Source organism: Drosophila suzukii, chromosome 2R (assembly GCF_043229965.1).
Source record: "Drosophila suzukii chromosome 2R, CBGP_Dsuzu_IsoJpt1.0, whole genome shotgun sequence".
Lineage (NCBI taxonomy): Eukaryota > Metazoa > Arthropoda > Insecta > Diptera > Drosophilidae > Drosophila > Drosophila suzukii.
Window position 1 is genome coordinate 22,759,372 of NC_092081.1, and position 18,599 is coordinate 22,777,970.

The following is an 18,599-nucleotide window of genomic DNA, read 5'->3' on the forward strand; positions in this document are numbered from 1 at the left end:
ATTTTAACCCATTTTCATGTTCGATTTATCCTTGTTTTCAATGGGTTTAGAATGGAAACCCAAAACTGTACTTCTATATTTCATAAATTTTGTGATATAAACCCGATTAAGAAGTGGGATACCTCTACGAATTCGTAATTAAATTATCTAATATTCTACATTAAAATCTATCCTCTTAACGTTGGTCAAAATTTTAACCCATTTTCATGTTCGATTTATCCTTGTTTTCAATAAGGTCAGAATGGAAACCGAAAACTGTACTTCTAAATTCCATAACTTGAGTTATATGTACCCGATTTAAAAGTGGGATACCTTTATGAATTCGTGATTAAATTCTCTAATACTCTACATTTAAATATTTCCTTTTAACGATGGTCAAAATTTTTAACCATTTTAATGTTCGATTTATCCTTGTTTTCAATGGGGTCAGAATGGAAACCAAAAACTGCACTTTTAAATTCCATAACTTGAGTTATATGTACCCGATTTAAAAAAGGGATACCTCTATGAATTCGTGATTAAATTCTCTAATGTTCTACATTTAAATCTATCCTCTTAACGATGGTCAAAATTTTTACCCATTTTCATGTTCGATTTATCCTTGTTTTCAATGGGGTCAGAATGGAAACCCAAAACTGCACTTCTAAATTCCATAACTTGAGTTATATGTACCCGATTTAAAAAAGGGATACCTCTATGAATTCGTGATTAAATTCTCTAATGTTCTACATTTAAATCTATCCTCTTAACGATGGTCAAAATTTTAGCCCATTTTCAAGTATCCTTGTGTTTAATGGGGTCAGCATGGAAACCGAAAACTGCACTTCTAAATTCCATAACTTGAGTTATATGTACCCGATTTAAAAGTGGGATACCTTTATGAATTCCTGATTAAATTCTCTAATACTCTACATTTAAATATTTCCTTTTAACGATGGTCAAAATTTTTACCCATTTTCATGTTCGATTTATCCTTGTTTTCAATGGGGTCAGAATGGAAACCCAAAACTGCACTTCTAAATTCCATAACTTGAGTTATATGTACCCGATTTAAAAAAGGGATACCTCTATGAATTCGTGATTAAATTCTCTAATGTTCTACATTTAAATATTTCCTCTTAACGATGGTCAAAATTTTAACCCATTTTCATGTTCGATTTATCCTTGTTTTCAATGGGTTTAGAATGGAAACCCAAAACTGTACTTCTATATTTCATAAATTTTGTGATATAAACCCGATTAAGAAGTGGGATACCTCTACGAATTCGTAATTAAATTATCTTATATTCTACATTAAAATCTATCCTCTTAACGTTGGTCAAAATTTTAACCCATTTTCATGTTCGATTTATCCTTGTTTTCAATAAGGTCAGAATGGAAACCGAAAACTGTACTTCTAAATTCCATAACTTGAGTTATATGTACCCGATTTAAAAGTGGGATACCTCTATGAATTCGTGATTAAATTCTCTAGTATTCTACATTTAAATATTTCCTTTTAACGATGGTCAAAATTTTTAACCATTTTAATGTTCGATTTATCCTTGTTTTCAATGGGGTCAGAATGGAAACCGAAAACTGCACTTCTAAATTCCATAACTTGAGTTATATGTACCCGATTTAAAAGTGGGATACCTCTATGAATTCGTGATTAAATTCTCTAATGTTCTACATTTAAATATTTCCTCTTAACGATGGTCAAAATTTTAACCCATTTTCATGTTCGATTTATCCTTGTTTTCAATGGGGTCAGAACGGAAACCCAATACTGCACTTCTAAATTCCATAACTTGAGTTATATGTACCCGATTTAAAAGTGGGATACCTCTATGAATTCGTGATTAAATTCTCTAATGTTCTACATTTAAATCTATCCTCTTAACGATGGTCAAAATTTTTACCCATTTTCATGTTCGATTTATCCTTGTTTTCAATGGGGTCAGAATGGAAACCCAAAACTGCACTTCTAAATTCCATAACTTGAGTTATATGTACCCGATTTAAAAAAGGGATACCTCTATGAATTCGTGATTAAATTCTCTAATATTCTACATTTAAATATTTCCTTTTAACGATGGTCAAAATTTTTACCCATTTTCATGTTCGATTTATCCTTGTTTTCAATGGGGTCAGAATGGAAACCGAAAACTGCACTTCTAAATTCCATAACTTGAGTTATATGTACCCGATTTAAAAGTGGGATACCTCTATGAATTCGTGATTAAATTCTCTAGTATTCTACATTTAAATATTTCCTTTTAACGATGGTCAAAATTTTTAACCATTTTAATGTTCGATTTATCCTTGTTTTCAATGGGGTCAGAATGGAAACCGAAAACTGCACTTCTAAATTCCATAACTTGAGTTATATGTACCCGATTTAAAAGTGGGATACCTCTATGAATTCGTGATTAAATTCTCTAATGTTCTACATTTAAATATTTCCTCTTAACGATGGTCAAAATTTTAACCCATTTTCATGTTCGATTTATCCTTGTTTTCAATGGGGTCAGAACGGAAACCCAATACTGCACTTCTAAATTCCATAACTTGAGTTATATGTACCCGATTTAAAAGTGGGATACCTCTATGAATTCGTGATTAAATTCTCTAATGTTCTACATTTAAATCTATCCTCTTAACGATGGTCAAAATTTTAACCCATTTTCATGTTCGATTTATCCTTGTTTTCAATGGGGTCAGAATGGAAACCAAAAACTGCACTTTTAAATTCCATAACTTGAGTTATATGTACCCGATTTAAAAGTGGGATACCTCTATGAATTCGTGATTAAATTCTCTAATATTCTACATTTCAATATTTCCTCTTAACGATGGTCAAAATTTTAACCCATTTTCATGTTCGATTCATCCTTGTTTTCAATGGGGTCGGAATGGAAGCCCAAAACTGCACTTCTAAATTCCATAACTTGAGTTATATGTACCCGATTTAAAAGTGGGACACCTCTTTGAATTCGTTATTAAATTCTCTAATATTCTACATTAAAATCTATCCTCTTAACGTTGGTCAAAATTTTAACCCATTTTCATGTTCGATTTATCCATGTTTTCAATGGGGTCAGAGTGGAAACCCAAAACTGCACTTCTATATTTCATAAATTTTGTGATATAAACCCGATTTAGAAGTGGGATACCTCTATGAATTCGTGATTAAATTTTCTTATATTCTACATTAAAATCTATCCCCTTAACGTTGGTCAAAATTTTAACCCATTTTCATGTTCGATTTATCCTTGTTTTCAATGGGGTCAGAATGGAAACCAAAAACTGCACTTTTAAATTCCATAACTTGAGTTATATGTACCCGATGTAGAAGTGGGATACCTTTATGAATTTGTGGTTAAATTCTATAATATTCTATATTAAAATCTATCTTTTCAGCGATGGTCAAAGTGTTAACCCATTTTTATGCACTTCAGAGTTGCATAACTTGAGTTATTGGGAACCGATTAAGAAGTAGGATACCTCTTCGTGTTTGTGGCTAAATTCCCCTTACATCTACATTCAAGATTTAGATTAAATGTTTAAAAATTTAATTTCCTATAAAAACACATAAATAATTCAAATTTCAGTGGCCAATGGCCTTTATTAGCGATGTTTTAATTGAGAGCAGAAAACCATGAATTTTAAACCAACTTGTTGGCCTCCACGACCTCGGGATCTGGTTCTGCTTGGCCACCGGCAGTGGTGTTCTCCTGTTCCTGTTCTCCCTGCTCGGTGGTGTTAATGGGTGAAACCGGTTCCCCTGCAGCTTCTGGCTGGGCACAGGAGCAGGCATCCTTGGTATTCTCCGCAATCCAGTTGTTAAAGTTGCTCACCCGAGTGTAAACCCCAGGGGCATTTGGTTTGGCACATCCTTCGCCCCAGGAAACTATACCCGCCAGCTGATAGGCCTCTCCGGAACCCAGGACATGCATGGGTCCACCACTGTCACCTTGGCAGGAATCCTTGCCACCCTGCTCCACGTAGCCAGCACAGATCATATTGTCGGTGATCCTGGATTCGCCATAGTTGCTCTGGCGACACTCCTCCTGGCTGAGGATGGGCACCTCCACCTCCTGGAGAGTATCTGAAACGGGTCCACCTTCACTCAAGGCTCCCCAACCGGTCACCACAGCTGTTTGACCCGCATAACTCTCGCTTGGAAGGGGTAGGCAAACTGGATGCATATCTATCCCAAGACGAACAGGTTCAGTGAAGCGAATCAGAGCAATGTCGCTGTCAAAGTTCCTGGTGCTATAACTAGGATGGATCAGCACCTTGGCCACCCGGCGATCCACGATCTTTACATGACTATCCTGACGATTGTGCTCCAGCAGACGAGCCGTGATCAATCGATGATAGAAACCATTGACACAATGGGCGGCGGTTAAGGCATATTGATCATTGACCAAAGAACCACCACAGTAGAAGCTACCGAACCACATGAGCATTATCATCCAGGGATACTCATGGACCTCCGTCTCCTGACCTCCAACGATCCTATGACGGGTATTGATACTACCGCAGGAGCATTCGGCGCACTCCCTTTTCGCAGGGGAATTCCAGTCCGCAGGAACATCGGGACCTAGGATAGATTGTATCCAATCCAAAAAGCTACTCTGCCTCAGTTGGGCCAGGTGGTTCAAGATCTTCTCTGGCTCGGAGGCGGAACGCAAAGAGGGCGTGGCCCATGCCAAGTCACCACATGCTATTGCAGCAATCAGTAGAATACGAAAATTACACATAGTCAACTAACCTGGCCAACTTGCAATTGGCAACTAACCAAAGAAATCCTGGAAGACTGATGATAACCAGAACTCTTAATCTGAAAACCAAGAACTGGCTAGACCAGAATATCCCAAGGAAACCGGCTTCCAAGAAAGGTTAGCGCACTTTGTGGAAACTTTTCTTTTAATCAATAAATATAAAACAGCTTGAGAATAGGATCTACGACAATGCCGAAGTTGACATACTCTTGCAAAAGGTGGTTTTCTGATAGAATAATTGGAACATATATCCCTAGAAAGTGCAAAGTTATTTTCAGCGAAAATAGTTTGTTTCTTGGGATATAGGAATTAGTAACTCGGGAAATAACAAGCTTTTTGCAATGAAAACTTGACTTTCAATTGATTCTATTGAGTATTGACAATTTTGGTGGTTGTTAAGATAAGGAAATCTAAGAGCAAATATATTGGAAACTTTATTAGCTATATTTAAAAATGTCATATTTTTTGTAAGCCAAGACCTTAAGAAGTATCACATTGCAGGGGAGATATGTAATCCTGATTTATTATTGACGAAAATTATGCTTAAAGATCCTAAAATTTGCTCTTATTCCCTATAACTAATTACCACCTCAGCAAGAGTATTTAACTATTTAAAGATACAGAAATAGCCAGATGGTCGCTACTTGATCTTCTTGGTCTCCTGCTGGCAGAGGCAAGCCTGTTTGGTGAGGTTCTTGATCCAGGTTCCATAGCGATTGACTCTGGCATAGACACCAGGATAACCGGCCTTGGCACAGCCCTCGCCCCACGAAACCACGCCGGCTATTTGATGCTCTCGCGTTCCACTGGCCACGATGTGCAGAGGACCGCCACTGTCTCCCTGGCAGGAATCTTTGCCACCCTCATCGTATCCCCCACACAACATGTTATCCGTGATCTTGTTTCCATAGCGACTCTTTCGGCACTCATCTTGCGATAAAATGGGCACTTGCACCTCCTGAAATGGAAAGATATTTCAAAAATAGATAGAGTTTTAATCGATTGAAAAACATTAAATGTATGTGATATACAGAAACCTTAGAGACTCTTCAATAAAAATATCAACGAAATTTTAATATTATTTTGAAGGCTAAGTTTATTTTAAAGGCAGTCCTTACCTGAAGAGTATCAGAAGTGGGTCCACCAACTTTGAGAGCTCCCCATCCAGTGACTATGCCATGTTCCCCTTTGAAACTTCTGCCCGGCGTTGGCATACAGACGGGATGCAGTATCTCGTTGAACTCCACCGGCTCATCCAACTTGATGATGGCTATATCATTGTCGTAGTTCCTGGCATTGTACTTGGGATGCGTGATCACCTCGGCCACCTTGCGGTCGATCTTCTGCATGTGCGACATCTTGCGGTCGTGTTCGAGTAGTCTCACCGAGATTCTCTCCTTCCGGAATCCATAGACGCAATGTGAGGCAGTTAGGAGGAACTGATCGTTTAGCAGGGAGGCGGCACAGTAGAACCTTCCGCCATACAGCAACATGGCCACCCAGGGATATTGGTGCACCTCCGTCTCCTGACCACCCACAATCCTCTTCTGAATGTTGGCTATTCCGCAGACGCAGTCGCTGCAGTTTCTCGGAGGATTCAGAGTGGGTGGAGCCGGGGTGGTGGCCCTCCTGGTCGTGGTGGTGCTGGACGAGGGAGCCGGGGTAGTGGTTGAGGTGGTGGATGCAACCTCCGGCATTGTGGAACTACTACTCAAAGTGGCCAGAGTGGCATTCTCTGAATCTGAGCTTCCTGGGCGTTGTGGCAGCAGTGAGAGAACCCATTGGATGAAGGTGTTCTGGGATTGTTTCAGCAGAGGATTGGCCTCCGATTGGGGTGATCCTTGATCCTGGGGTTCTGACTGAACCTGACCTGCAGCCTGCTTCAGTTGGCAGCCCAAAGCCAGGCAGATCAGCAGTAGACATAACCAGGCTCGACTCATTTCTCTAGACTTTTTCCGGCTTTCTCCACAGCGACACCACCGACTCGGGTGGCTCTCGGCAAACTGATCGGCCAGCCGCTTGGCCAGCATTTGAAAGCGGCATTTCACCCAAAAAGAAAAAAAAAAGTGGTTCTGGCCGGTGGCACGTCCACTTTGCCAATCCAATCCACACAGCAAGAAACAATGATTTATTTGAAGTATGCATATTTCGCAAGACGTGAATATTGCAGATTTCTCTTGGTGAGGAAAACTGGCTTTAGAAAGGTTTACAGATTTAATACATTTTTAACGTTATATTTTGCTTGGGGTGTAGAATACAACATTAAACTTAGAGAAGATCTAATATATTTTTTAAGTTTCCCAAACTATATCGATATATTTAGATATTATATGAAACTCTAGATTTTATTTTCTTATCACAGTCACATACTTATTATAACTCAATACCGTTTAATTTAAATATTAAATCTTCTTTGTAGCACAACTATTTGAAGAGTATATCGATTTCCAATAGAATTTTCTTTCTGTGCACCCTCGCACTCCCCTAAAATTTGCATTTGTATTCTGCGCATGCGTGGGCGCCTCAGGGCATCCACACTATACATTTCTTGACCATGATACTTCACTCTGTTGGCCAGCAAACAAAACAAAACAGAATCGGAGCCACTCATCCACAAAAGTAGACTTTTTGTTGCTTTTTTTCAGCTTTTTTGCGCCACTGAAGTAGCGAAAGTTTTTTTCTCGCTTCAATACTTATTGAAATGAATTTTTTGCTTCTTTCCTATCCAATCGATCGATCGGCGACGCATCGTAATTTTACTTTCTTTTGATTTATATTATTGGGGCTACTTTTCGGCGATTTTGTGGGTCGTTGTGGTTCCGTTTGTGTGTCGACAGCCTTAACAGCTGACAATAAAAACAGCAACAATGCCGGTGACCACAATAAATTTGTGGCACTGTTTACATTTACACCGTTTACGTGGTTGGCTTTGCCAATTCGGTCGAGTCATGGGGCCGGGGGCACTTTGTACAGGGTGATGTATTGGATAAGAACTCTTTTACTTGGTAATGAAATATAAAAAAACAAAGGTTCGATTTCACATCTAAAAAACGAAATTTCTGAGAAGTGTTCAACTTTAAATATAATTTTTAACATGTTCTATGAAGAATATTTGCTTATATTATTATTACTTATAATATCTTTACCGGTACTTAGAAATATTGTATTTCAGGAGTGAAAAATATTTGTAATAACATATTATTATTTGGACGTAAAATGTCTGGAAAACTTACTTACCTATGATGTATGATGAATTAACTATTAAGACATTCACAAGTCAAGGCTTTTTATTGTCCTTCGATTTAAACCCACTATTTTATTAAATCAATGGATTTTTATATACATCTTTAAGCATAACCCTTATTTTGTTCTATAAAAAATACTTTTTAAGCAGTTATTGAACCGTATATAAAGAAATACTATTTTTAGAATTCACTGAACTCAATTCATGTCGCAGTCACACTTTCAGCTCCCCAACGAAAACAAACTCTGCAACTGCCATTGTCATAAAAGCGAAAATGACCTCCCCAAAGACGTGAATCTGTCAGGCTGGACTTTCCTCCGAGCGGAGATTAACGATGCAGTCGACTTGTGGCATCCGCACGTGTCCACTCCAGTCGTGAGTCATATTGGTCATGGGCCTAAGTAGCCACATCCCACGGGATCATTAAAAACAACTTGTAAGTCTGTGGAGGCGGCGCCGTTGCGCCTGCGCCATTCGGATGACCGCCAATTGATGGATGGTCGAGGTCTGCCCTGAAAAAAGCGAATAGGGAAAACGGAAGAGGGCCTCGAGAGTCGGGAGTTGGAGGAGTCATTAGTATGCGCACACATAACACTTGGCATATTAATTGTCCGCGTAATGTTGGAGGCAGATGCAGTTCGAGTGGAGTTACATGGAGTTGCAGTTGGGTTTGGATGGGATGGGATGGGGATGGGGCTTTTGGATGATGATGATGACGAACTAATGTCAGCTCGTCGGACTTTGGGCACTAGAGATGAACCATATCTTATTTTGGGAATGATATGTTTCAGATGAAATAGGTTTTTTTTAGTATCAGGTTTTTAGGGTTAAATATTTCTCACTACCTTAAAAGTTAATAAAACTTATATAAAACTTATGTTATATAGTCTGAAATTAAAATTATGATAAAAACAATATATTAAAACCTAACCTTTGCTGGTATCCCGCATGAATTGGCACTCTTCCATTAGAACAAAAATAATGTTAAAATATTCCAATTTCGCAGAGGCTTTTAATTGAATTCCTCTCGTGTTTTGTGCGCCGTTTTTTCACTTTTATTTTAATAGATCGTTAGCATCACTGGTGGGCAGCCATCAAAGGCATGGCCAGATCCATTGCCCAACCGCAGTGCACGCAGTTAAAACAAAGTGCCATTTGCATAATGCCCGGCTAGACAAAACCGAATGAAAAATACGGGAAAAAACGCCCGAGCACAAGTTGCATGTGTGAGCACATCTATATGTTAAATGGGAGTGGGGTCTGGGCTTGGGGCTCGGGGTTATTTACGATCCTGAGGAAGGGACCTGCACTTGGCGACGCAATTATGCAAGGCCCACTCTCCGGGAAAACGTGACCACCAACAGAGTGACTCTGCGACTGATTGCCGTTCCTGAAGAGCTGAAAACCTGAAGACCTGGCCCTGGCAGATTGGCTCTGTTGAACACGATGGCAAAATATGTTAATTGGCATTGTAATATGCACATTAGATGTTGCCAACTACTAAGCGCTCATTAAACAAGCCCAAGCTCATGCTCGGCCAATTACTGCCGGCAGGTATACTATATATGTGGTACATGGTACAAAAAGTCACCAAAGGAGGGGTGCCAAGTGATAAATTGAGGGCAGATGAATCGATTATAAAACCAGATGGCCAGACCCATGTTTGCTGTATCTCTATAAATAGTGATAAGGGCAAGGGCAAATTTATGGAAATAATGGAGTAAATAAAAACGAAAATAGTTAGGTCTGTTATAAAAAACTTTTTAATTCTCTATATTTAAATGAAAAAAATTGTACGATGGTCCAAAAAATATGACAAATTTCAAGAATTACCTTAAAGGTTGATTAGTTGATAGGTTTATTATAAAAGAACACCCAGTAAAAAACCGTTTTCTTATTCGCAAAAGTAAACCCAAAATGAAGACTCAAGAATTCTTTCGTCTCAGTTTCAAGAACGTTTCTTCTCGAATAAGTGCAAACAAATTTTAATATTATTTGTTATATTTTGCTATATTGACTTAAAATTAATAAGACATTTTTTTTCAAGTGTTCTTACCAAATTGTGTTACAGAGATTTCAGGTAGGCCATGTACACACATTTAACAACTGTCAACTGCCTTTTCGGTTTACGGAATCCAAATGCCTCAGTTAGCCTTCACTCCCCCGGAAAATAACACCTAAATGGGATAGTTTTTTGTTTTTCTTTAATTTTTGTTTTCGGATATTGGCTTAGGTGATTGTTAGTGTTCAAAATTGTTAGTTGTATTTTGAGTTATTTGGACGGGTGAGTAAAAATATACTTTGAAAAAAGAGTTTCCCAGCAGTTATCTTGTTTTCAGATCACTTTCGCCATGTATCCGAATGAGATAAGTGGTTCGTCTAGGGGTTCCAAAAGTGCCCCCAAAACACAGACCTCTGATGGCAGTGCAGCAGACAGGATACGATGCAATTGTCCGCGTGGAAATGGCCAGGACTGCAGTTGCTGCAACGGATGTTGCCGGAATTGCGGATGCTCGAACTGCCAGAGGAACCGTCAGCGAATTGAGAGAAGAACCTAGAACTATCCAAGTATCTATTTGGTTTTGAAAGGTCAAGGACAAACGCTTCTCAAGGACTCCTTTTCCTTGAGCACGTCTTAAAGTCCTGGTCCCCGCAAATTTCATTTGGTTTTACAACACTTGGAATTGGCATTTCCTCGGACTGCAATTTTCAGATTATAATGTTAATGTTCAACGTGAATATCTTCCAACACTTAGTTACTCGGACTCATTAGGCAAGGATAGGATACTGGGATGCCCTACACCGGATTCTTGACGTAGATCATTGGAAACGTTTTCGTTCTTAGTTGTTAAACTTTAATAACTGATTTTGGAATTGGCCTCACTTAAAAAAAAATAACCATTAGACCCGGATTTATTCTTTTCCTGCATAATGGAAAAATATATGTTTTTCGTTTAAATCAACACTTGGGGTTTTAAATGCTGGTTACCTTAGCTTTGCAGTAACACTCTTAAAAAAAATAAAGATGAATCTCTTAATTTTTGTAGCTTTAAAGATCTACAACTCCCGCAGCCAACCACAAAAAACAATTACAAAATTGTTGGGCAGTCGGTGGTTGTCTGACATGACCTGACCCCGAGTTTTTCGCCCGAACATCGAGTGAACATGTAAATGGAAAAATTTTTCACAGACAGTTGGGTGCGTGTAAAAAATTTCACTTTTGATTTATGCGCGCGGCGTGGAAAGGTGTTTGCAAAAGGAAAATGTATATAGTATATAAAAACAAACAAGAACTGGCAAAGTTTCGAGAACCTAAAGCAGCAACCGCAATAATAAAATTGGTGGGGGTTTTGGGGGGCAGTATAGAAGAGGGGATATTGCAACATATTTGCATAGACAACCATTAGGGCAACGACGACCATTCAGCCACTCAACCATTCAAACCCTGAATGGCTATTACAGCGAATAGATTATGTTTTGCTATGCACGCTGCTCGGCTGCCGTAAAATTTTATCTGCCAAGTTAATTAAGCCGGTAGTTAGCCAACTGGGAAGCTGGATGGCTGGATAGCCGGGACCTCAGACTATCCTGGCTCTCCTGTTCATTTGCAGTTGAAAATTTAATTAGTTATTCCATTTGCGCGCCACACTCGCTTTTCATTGCGGCCATTCAGACTGCTACCTCTCGTTTTCCGGTTAACCCAAAGGATTCGCGAGAGGAAAACGAAACTGTCTGGGTGAAGGGGCCAGGAAAATGCCAAAAAAGTAGACACGTATATCTGATCAAGAGTTTCCACACCTTGGCTGGGAAATCACCAGAATCGCATCAAAACTCACGCAAGGAAAAACTTTGGTCGGCATGCAACAGCCAGAGTCTCAAGTTTCAAGTTGCAACCTCAGCACGCGATTTCATTTTTTGCCCAAACGCCGATTATGACTTGTACTTGTTGAAAAGCTTCGGGGGTATATAAAAAACGAAAGGTACAGCGAAACAGCTTAAAAAATGTGTAATGATTTTTTGGGCATGCTCAACATACTTGCAATAATTTGCATGCGACCCTCGAGTGGCATGCAATATGCACTTCTCACGCAAGGCCTTATAATGGATTAATTACAGGTAATGCGATCCCAGACAGGTCATAAAGTTACTATTTTTGCAAAAACTACTCATATTCAAAAACAATATAACTTCTTTGAACACTTTGTGAGCCAAGTTAAAGTATTCTTCAAAGATTACTTTATATTAATAAACTATATTGTGTTTTTAAAGGACTATCTAATAAACCAAGTATGTTGGGTAATATTCCATAGAATATAATAACAATTATAAGAATCTTTGAAGACAATATATTTTTATTTAACACTTTGTGCACCGAACTATACAATTTTTCCCAACTCAATGTTGTAACTTTATATTTTACCAAAAAATAAAATAATATCCACCTGCTCACAATAAAACCAATTAGACACGTCCATAAAGTGACTTCCATTTGGGCAAAGATGGGCACCAAAGGCGTTACATGCTTAAGCACTTTGAGAGCATGTTTGACCATCATGAAAAGCAAACATTAAAAACCCAAGGAGGTCCGAGCACTTGAGAATGGAAATAGGCATGGGAACATCAAATGGAATTTTTAAATGCTCTTGTAACTCACTCAGATGATCACCGTTCCCAGTCCCAAAGTCGGAAAAAATGTTTAAAAAATCAATTTGTATGCTGGCAACAGGTGATTCAGATCTCGGACTTGGAACTTCGGAACCTGCCCTCTTTTCAATCGATTGCATATTTTATGCTCCCATAAAGACTCATTAATTCTATTCGAATGGAGTCGTAAACAAGCCATCAAAACTGACCCGTTATTACACGAAATGGGGGAGAAAAGAAAATAAATAAATCGGAGCCATAAAAGCTTGTTTGTTGACATATTTAAATGACGTAAAAATTGAATAATAAAATAGCCCAAAATGGCCAATAATATAGCTCATCATTGGGAACTCCAACCGGTTTACAAGTTCTTGAGCTATATTATATTCTTATTATTGTGCAGATAAAAATCCATTTTAAGGTAAAAGAGTAAATTGTGTTCGCATAAGAAACTTTTGCTTCGTTGAACACATATGTTCAAATAAAGTTAAAAATTAATAAACCAACAAGATAATAATGTTGACCGCAATTAATTAAATTGGCAGTTCATTTAATTGCCGCAAAAGAAATTAAGGCCACAAGAAATCTATTCTGAAAAATGTAAAAATACGATCAAATTAATACCCTTTAACAAGTGAAATTAATTTAAGAAGCAAGGATAATAATATATACATAAATAATTGCAAATTAAATGTTAAGATGATAGTTTAACCAATAGGCTTCAAAAATAAAAATTTAAAGTGTAATTGCTGTACAATAAGGTCGATGGTAATATTGCCTTTGTAACAGTTTGTGGTCATAAATTATAACCAAGATAATTTGCAACATCGTATCTCAACCGGAGATTTTAATAATTCATCGCATTTATTGAACTGCCACCACAGGTTAATTGGAGCGATTCCTCATCAACCATATAACAAACAATTAATGAGGTTAACCACAGTAAAATAAAACTTACTTTTTATTGTCAATCGATAAATGAGGTGAAACAATAGGTCGGCAGAAGTTCATCCAAATATATATAAAAAGCTATGAAGCTGTAAAGAAATAAAAATAAAACAATGCAGTGATGATTAAAGATATCAATTTAAAAGGCATTTTTCGTGGATCTTTGATGTACCCTATAAAGATCCATTGATATCGATGTGAAATGATTGTAAAAATCAATTTAAAACGATTTTATGGTCACAATCCTAGTAATTATAATAATATCAATAATATTTCAAGCTTCATTGCTTGACTCACTTGGACCTAATTGGATTCTCTCTGAGCAGCTCTGCAATAAAGATAATTCCCTTCACAAATCTCTGGAGGCGTTGGGCCCTATTGAAATTCATTTAGTTGTCCAACAACTAATTGAAATAATCATGCGAAAATTTGTCTAATTTGTGGTCTTGTCCCCTACATAATTCACAATGCAGGCCAGACATTCTGTCCTCCGGTGTCTGGGATCTGACATTTCGGTACAAATAAGGCAGTCAAGCGGCCATTTGCTGGTTCCCTGCGCATTTTCTTCATCAATGATTAATTGTTTTGACAATGTTGCAGCTACGTATATACCTCCATAAGTCCATCCTGCTCTTTCCCATCTGGTTTTGGATGTGGATGTGGTGAAATATTCCGCGTGGCAAGCGCAAACCTCTGCCTCTGGTCCATGTCACATTTGTGGCCTGGCACTGACGAATGTCCCCAAATTGATGTATGATTTTGGCAGCGATGCCAAAATCCTGATGGGGGCAGTAGTCTGTCTCCGTTTCCAGGGGCTCGAGTCCCCTCTCCTCCAGACTACTGTGTGCGGAAGATTTAGTGCACAGCCCTGGGTTCTGTGGAACATTTTTGGCAACCTATGATATATTTCTCACTAAAGTTGAAGCTGCTTTATGGAACTTGCAACGATTTAAGTTGGTAGTAGATATCGACACAGATATGGACTTAAAAACAATGGAATATACAAAGAAATGAGTTAACAAAGAACAAAGTTGTATATATTTAAATAATATTAGAATAATATAATATACATTACAACAAACATTTATTTTTTGATATATTTCATATATACCCCTTCCCCAAATAATGTTATAGACTGGTAGTGCTTTTTGATAACTTACCCCTACCTTTATCTATCTTATTTCCCCCATTTAAAACAAGTAAATGTCACTGACAGGTAGTTCGATTTCCTGCAGCTGGTGATTCACACTTTTCCTAACCGGTTTCGGTCTAAATAAATCGGGTTTGCTTGTCTAACCCACTTGGAACAATTTCCTTGCTACTGTATTTACACCTTCCTTTTCCTTTAAAACGACAGCTAAACAAATTAAACTTAAAAATAAATAAAGTGGAGAAAGGACAGAGGACGAGCTTAAAGGGTGGCAAACAGTTTAGCTTTAGTTGCCCCCAAAACTTTCACTTGACCCTTGTCAAGCGACTGCAAAGGGGGTTGGTCCGAAGGTGAGGGGTCAAAGACAGGGCAGTCGAGTGTTGTAATCAACAGAAAATTGGCACCAGTCAACAGAACTCCTCCCGGAATTTATCCTTCCACCCCCTTAGTTTTAGTCCTGGCATCTCTGTATCTGTGTCATTGTCAGGATATTTTTTCGAGGGTGGTTGCCTTGACCAACTTACTGTATCAGTGCGGGGGTTGCCCTATTTGGCTCAGTTCTGTTGTCGTTGATAAGTCGGCAGGTTCAATAAATCGTCGCCTTAGCAAAAAATACATAGTTAGTGGATAGTTGAAGTCTCTTGGAGTCCCAGTCCTCACTTGGCCATTATCGTCCCGTTGAAATCCGAACATGCGACCCCATGTAATAGCTTGCCATTTACTTTATCATTTGCCAACATAAATTAGGAACTAAACGGTTGCACTAAACTGAGAGTGGAGCGTGTTTTGCATTTCATTAAATTATAAGTACGCTTAGAGAAATAATTAGGCAGAAGTTAAAATATGATTACATTTTATTTACCACAGAAATTAGTGATTAATGGAACCTTAAAAATTTATTAATATTTATAGAATAGTGGAACATAGAATCTTAGAACTTCAAAGTAATATATTATATTTCTGTAAGACAAGTCCCTTAAGCAAGTTTAATAACATTACATAAAATGTAGAAAAGTAATTACGCGGACATTTGAAAGCTTCTAATAAATATAAATGGTCCCCGTTTTTTCTCTGTGCATAAATAGGTGTTTCTATATGAGAAATGCTAATTAAGTGGAATGCAGAGTTGGCGCCACATGCCAAATATTTGCAGCAGCTGACACCATTTGGGGGTCAGGAGTACGTGCTGGTTAATTAAGCGGCCATCCAAATGCATTACATGTCCTTCTGCTCAGGTGCAATGGCATTTATTAGAGAGAAGGGCACTAGTAAAAGGCATTCCCTCAAGCTGGAACAGTTTACGTGACAATAGGCCTTCTCCTTTAAGCTATTAAAGAAATACCAAAAAAAAAGGAATGACTCCCCGGGGTCGCCTGTCCAACTAACACAATTTTTCACACCTCTTCCCAAACCTCCTTTGTTGAAATGTATTATATATCTGCACCATTGACCGGGTCACCATTCGGAAAAAATGGAGTTGCAAAAAATGTAGACAATTTCTTTAGCGCAAGTCATGCATTCCATTTCCTATTTACATTTATCTAACTCTCGCCAAAAAAAAAGGAGCAAAGGAAGCGGATTTAATGGAAAACGATGATGCGCCAGGGTTGTTGGCCCCGTCGCTGTGGCGCCTGGCAACCCTGGTCGGCGCCACACAAAATTCCACTCCGCATTGCGTTGCGTCCGTTTTTATTGCATGTGATTGCTTAATTTATTTGTATATATTTTAAACATTTTTCTACATTTTTTCAGAGGGTAGCAAAAGGTATTCCGGCTTCTCCATTTCGGATTTCTTTACTTATAAAAGGCCTAAAATAATATAACATATTTAAGCAAATGTTAACTGAGAATATATAATAATACTTGTTCTCAAGAAATCTTACAAAATTAAAGAGTATTCAAAATGAAGATCTTAATAAAACACCCTATAAATCTTAGTATAATTTTGTAAGATAGTTTTTCTATAACAAAATGGTACCTCTGTTATTCAAGGGTATTTTTGAGCACCATTTTATTAAAAGTGGCCTGTCCTTCTCGTTTTTATTCATTTCTGCTCCTTTTTGGCGCTGACCAAATGGTGCCAACTAGACGCGATGCGCCAAAAATTGTTAAACGTTTGCCAAGTGCAATGTAAATTGGTGACATTTGTTGGATAACACTACGTATGCGTGATTTGCTTCAGTCAATGAACCGAAGAAGATAGCAGTCAATGAGAAACAAATGATATTACCATGGTTTTAAAGAACATAATTCTAATAGAGTGTAGAACTTTCTACGTTTTAAGCCCTAACACAATAATTAGTTTTAAATGTGATATTTCTGGGATGACACCACGAAACAGACAAAAGTCAAAAGTAACAATGGATTAAATAAATAAAATTCACACAATAATTTAATTTTTAAATCCAAACTCTTTAGAAAGAAATTGCAAAAAGTGTAACGAATCCACGTAACCATAAATCATTCAACTTAAATCCCTGTAACAAATTCGTATGCACGCGAATCAATTGTTCAATTGTTTCCGTAGGAAAATAAATAAAATATAAGCCCGATGCTGTTAGGGAACCCGCGGAAAATGGAGGAAAAGCGCTGTTCGGAGAGGGAAATCGGGCGTAGGGACAACAAACAAGTTGGCGGCCATAAATAAATATCGCATAAGCCCGGAGACCAACCTAGAATATAAATTTGCACTCGGTTTCCCTTCCCTTGTAGCACAATCAACTTAATTTTGTAAAAATTCAATTTAAATAATGCCGCGGCGCGGCTCCATAAAAAAATAATCTCGCATGCGAATATCTATCTCTATTTGTGTATTGTGGCAGAACGAATTCAATTGTCTGGATTTGGTTTAAATGGCAGATGTTGCTTTAGTTGGAGGTTTATTATTTTATGTGACTTTAAAAATGCTTTATTGGTTCCTAAAATTTACCAAGTATTTATTTTGCTTATACATTTTATAATAATTATTATTTATCAAGTCAAGAAGATATTCTTCCCGTTACATTTCCTATACTTGCTGCTAAAATTAAATTGAATTTGCCGCTTGAAGTATTTTAATTTCCTTCGGACACGATGCGAGTCCATCGAAACCTAATAAAACGCAGAGACACGTACGCACCTCTGACATCCAGAAACGGCGAAGATGACGAGTGGGATCCCCGAATGTTGCACTGTCTACTTTCATGTGTCTTGTCCTCCGTTTCTGCCACATATGCTGCAATCTCCTGAAGTAAATTAAAGTGACAGTTGGGGCAGAAACGAGTCGGTGCGGAAATTAATTGAATTCCCTTGAAAAATCAAAGGGGAGATAGTGCTCAAAGTCAGCAGTTCACAGATCCAAGAAACTCTGTTACTGAAATAATTAAAAATATATTTATCTGTCTCAATTAACTGCCGGCCTTAAAATTTATAGTCCCTTTGTATTTTTATTTTAATTATTGAGACAATTTTGATGGATTCGGCAAGCTTAAATAATTAATAAAAATTAATTGGTTACGATTGGATGACATTTTTATTCAGATGCTTCCTTGTTTATATTATTGTTTATATGTGAAACAAAATTGAAATACATTTCGTTCCACCTTTGCAATTTATTTTAATGTTTTGTTAAGAACAAAGCTAAAAGGTTATATGAGGAATTTAACATTTCATATAAAATTCCTAATTAAATTATTCGTGTTTATGTTTCCGTGTTTAAGTTAATTTTCATGTGTAAAATGAATATTTCCTTTGTTTACTTTTATTCAACCTTTTTTCTTATTTCCTTAACTCCCTGAAACGAAATAAGCCCAATGGACACCCACCACGAAGCAGGGCTGCAATTAATTTTCCATTGGCCTGGCGC

General features: G+C 37.7%; 2 protein-coding genes across 2 annotated transcripts; both read right to left on the reverse strand.

Annotated features, from left to right (window-relative positions):
• Nucleotides 1-3,581: 3,581 nt before the first annotated feature.
• On the reverse strand, nucleotides 3,582-4,792 carry LOC108008560 (trypsin-1). Its single transcript, XM_017072431.4, has one exon. It carries the CDS (start codon nucleotides 4,746-4,748, stop codon nucleotides 3,648-3,650), a length of 1,101 nt encoding a protein of 366 aa, XP_016927920.2. The 5' UTR covers nucleotides 4,749-4,792; the 3' UTR covers nucleotides 3,582-3,647.
• Nucleotides 4,793-4,896: 104 nt separating this feature from the next.
• On the reverse strand, nucleotides 4,897-6,783 carry tpr (tracheal-prostasin). Its single transcript, XM_017072537.4, has 2 exons — nucleotides 5,888-6,783; nucleotides 4,897-5,727 (listed from the first exon to the last, which is right to left on the reverse strand). Exons 1-2 carry the CDS (start codon nucleotides 6,707-6,709, stop codon nucleotides 5,410-5,412), a joined length of 1,140 nt encoding a protein of 379 aa, XP_016928026.2. The 5' UTR covers nucleotides 6,710-6,783; the 3' UTR covers nucleotides 4,897-5,409.
• Nucleotides 6,784-18,599: the final 11,816 nt, after the last annotated feature.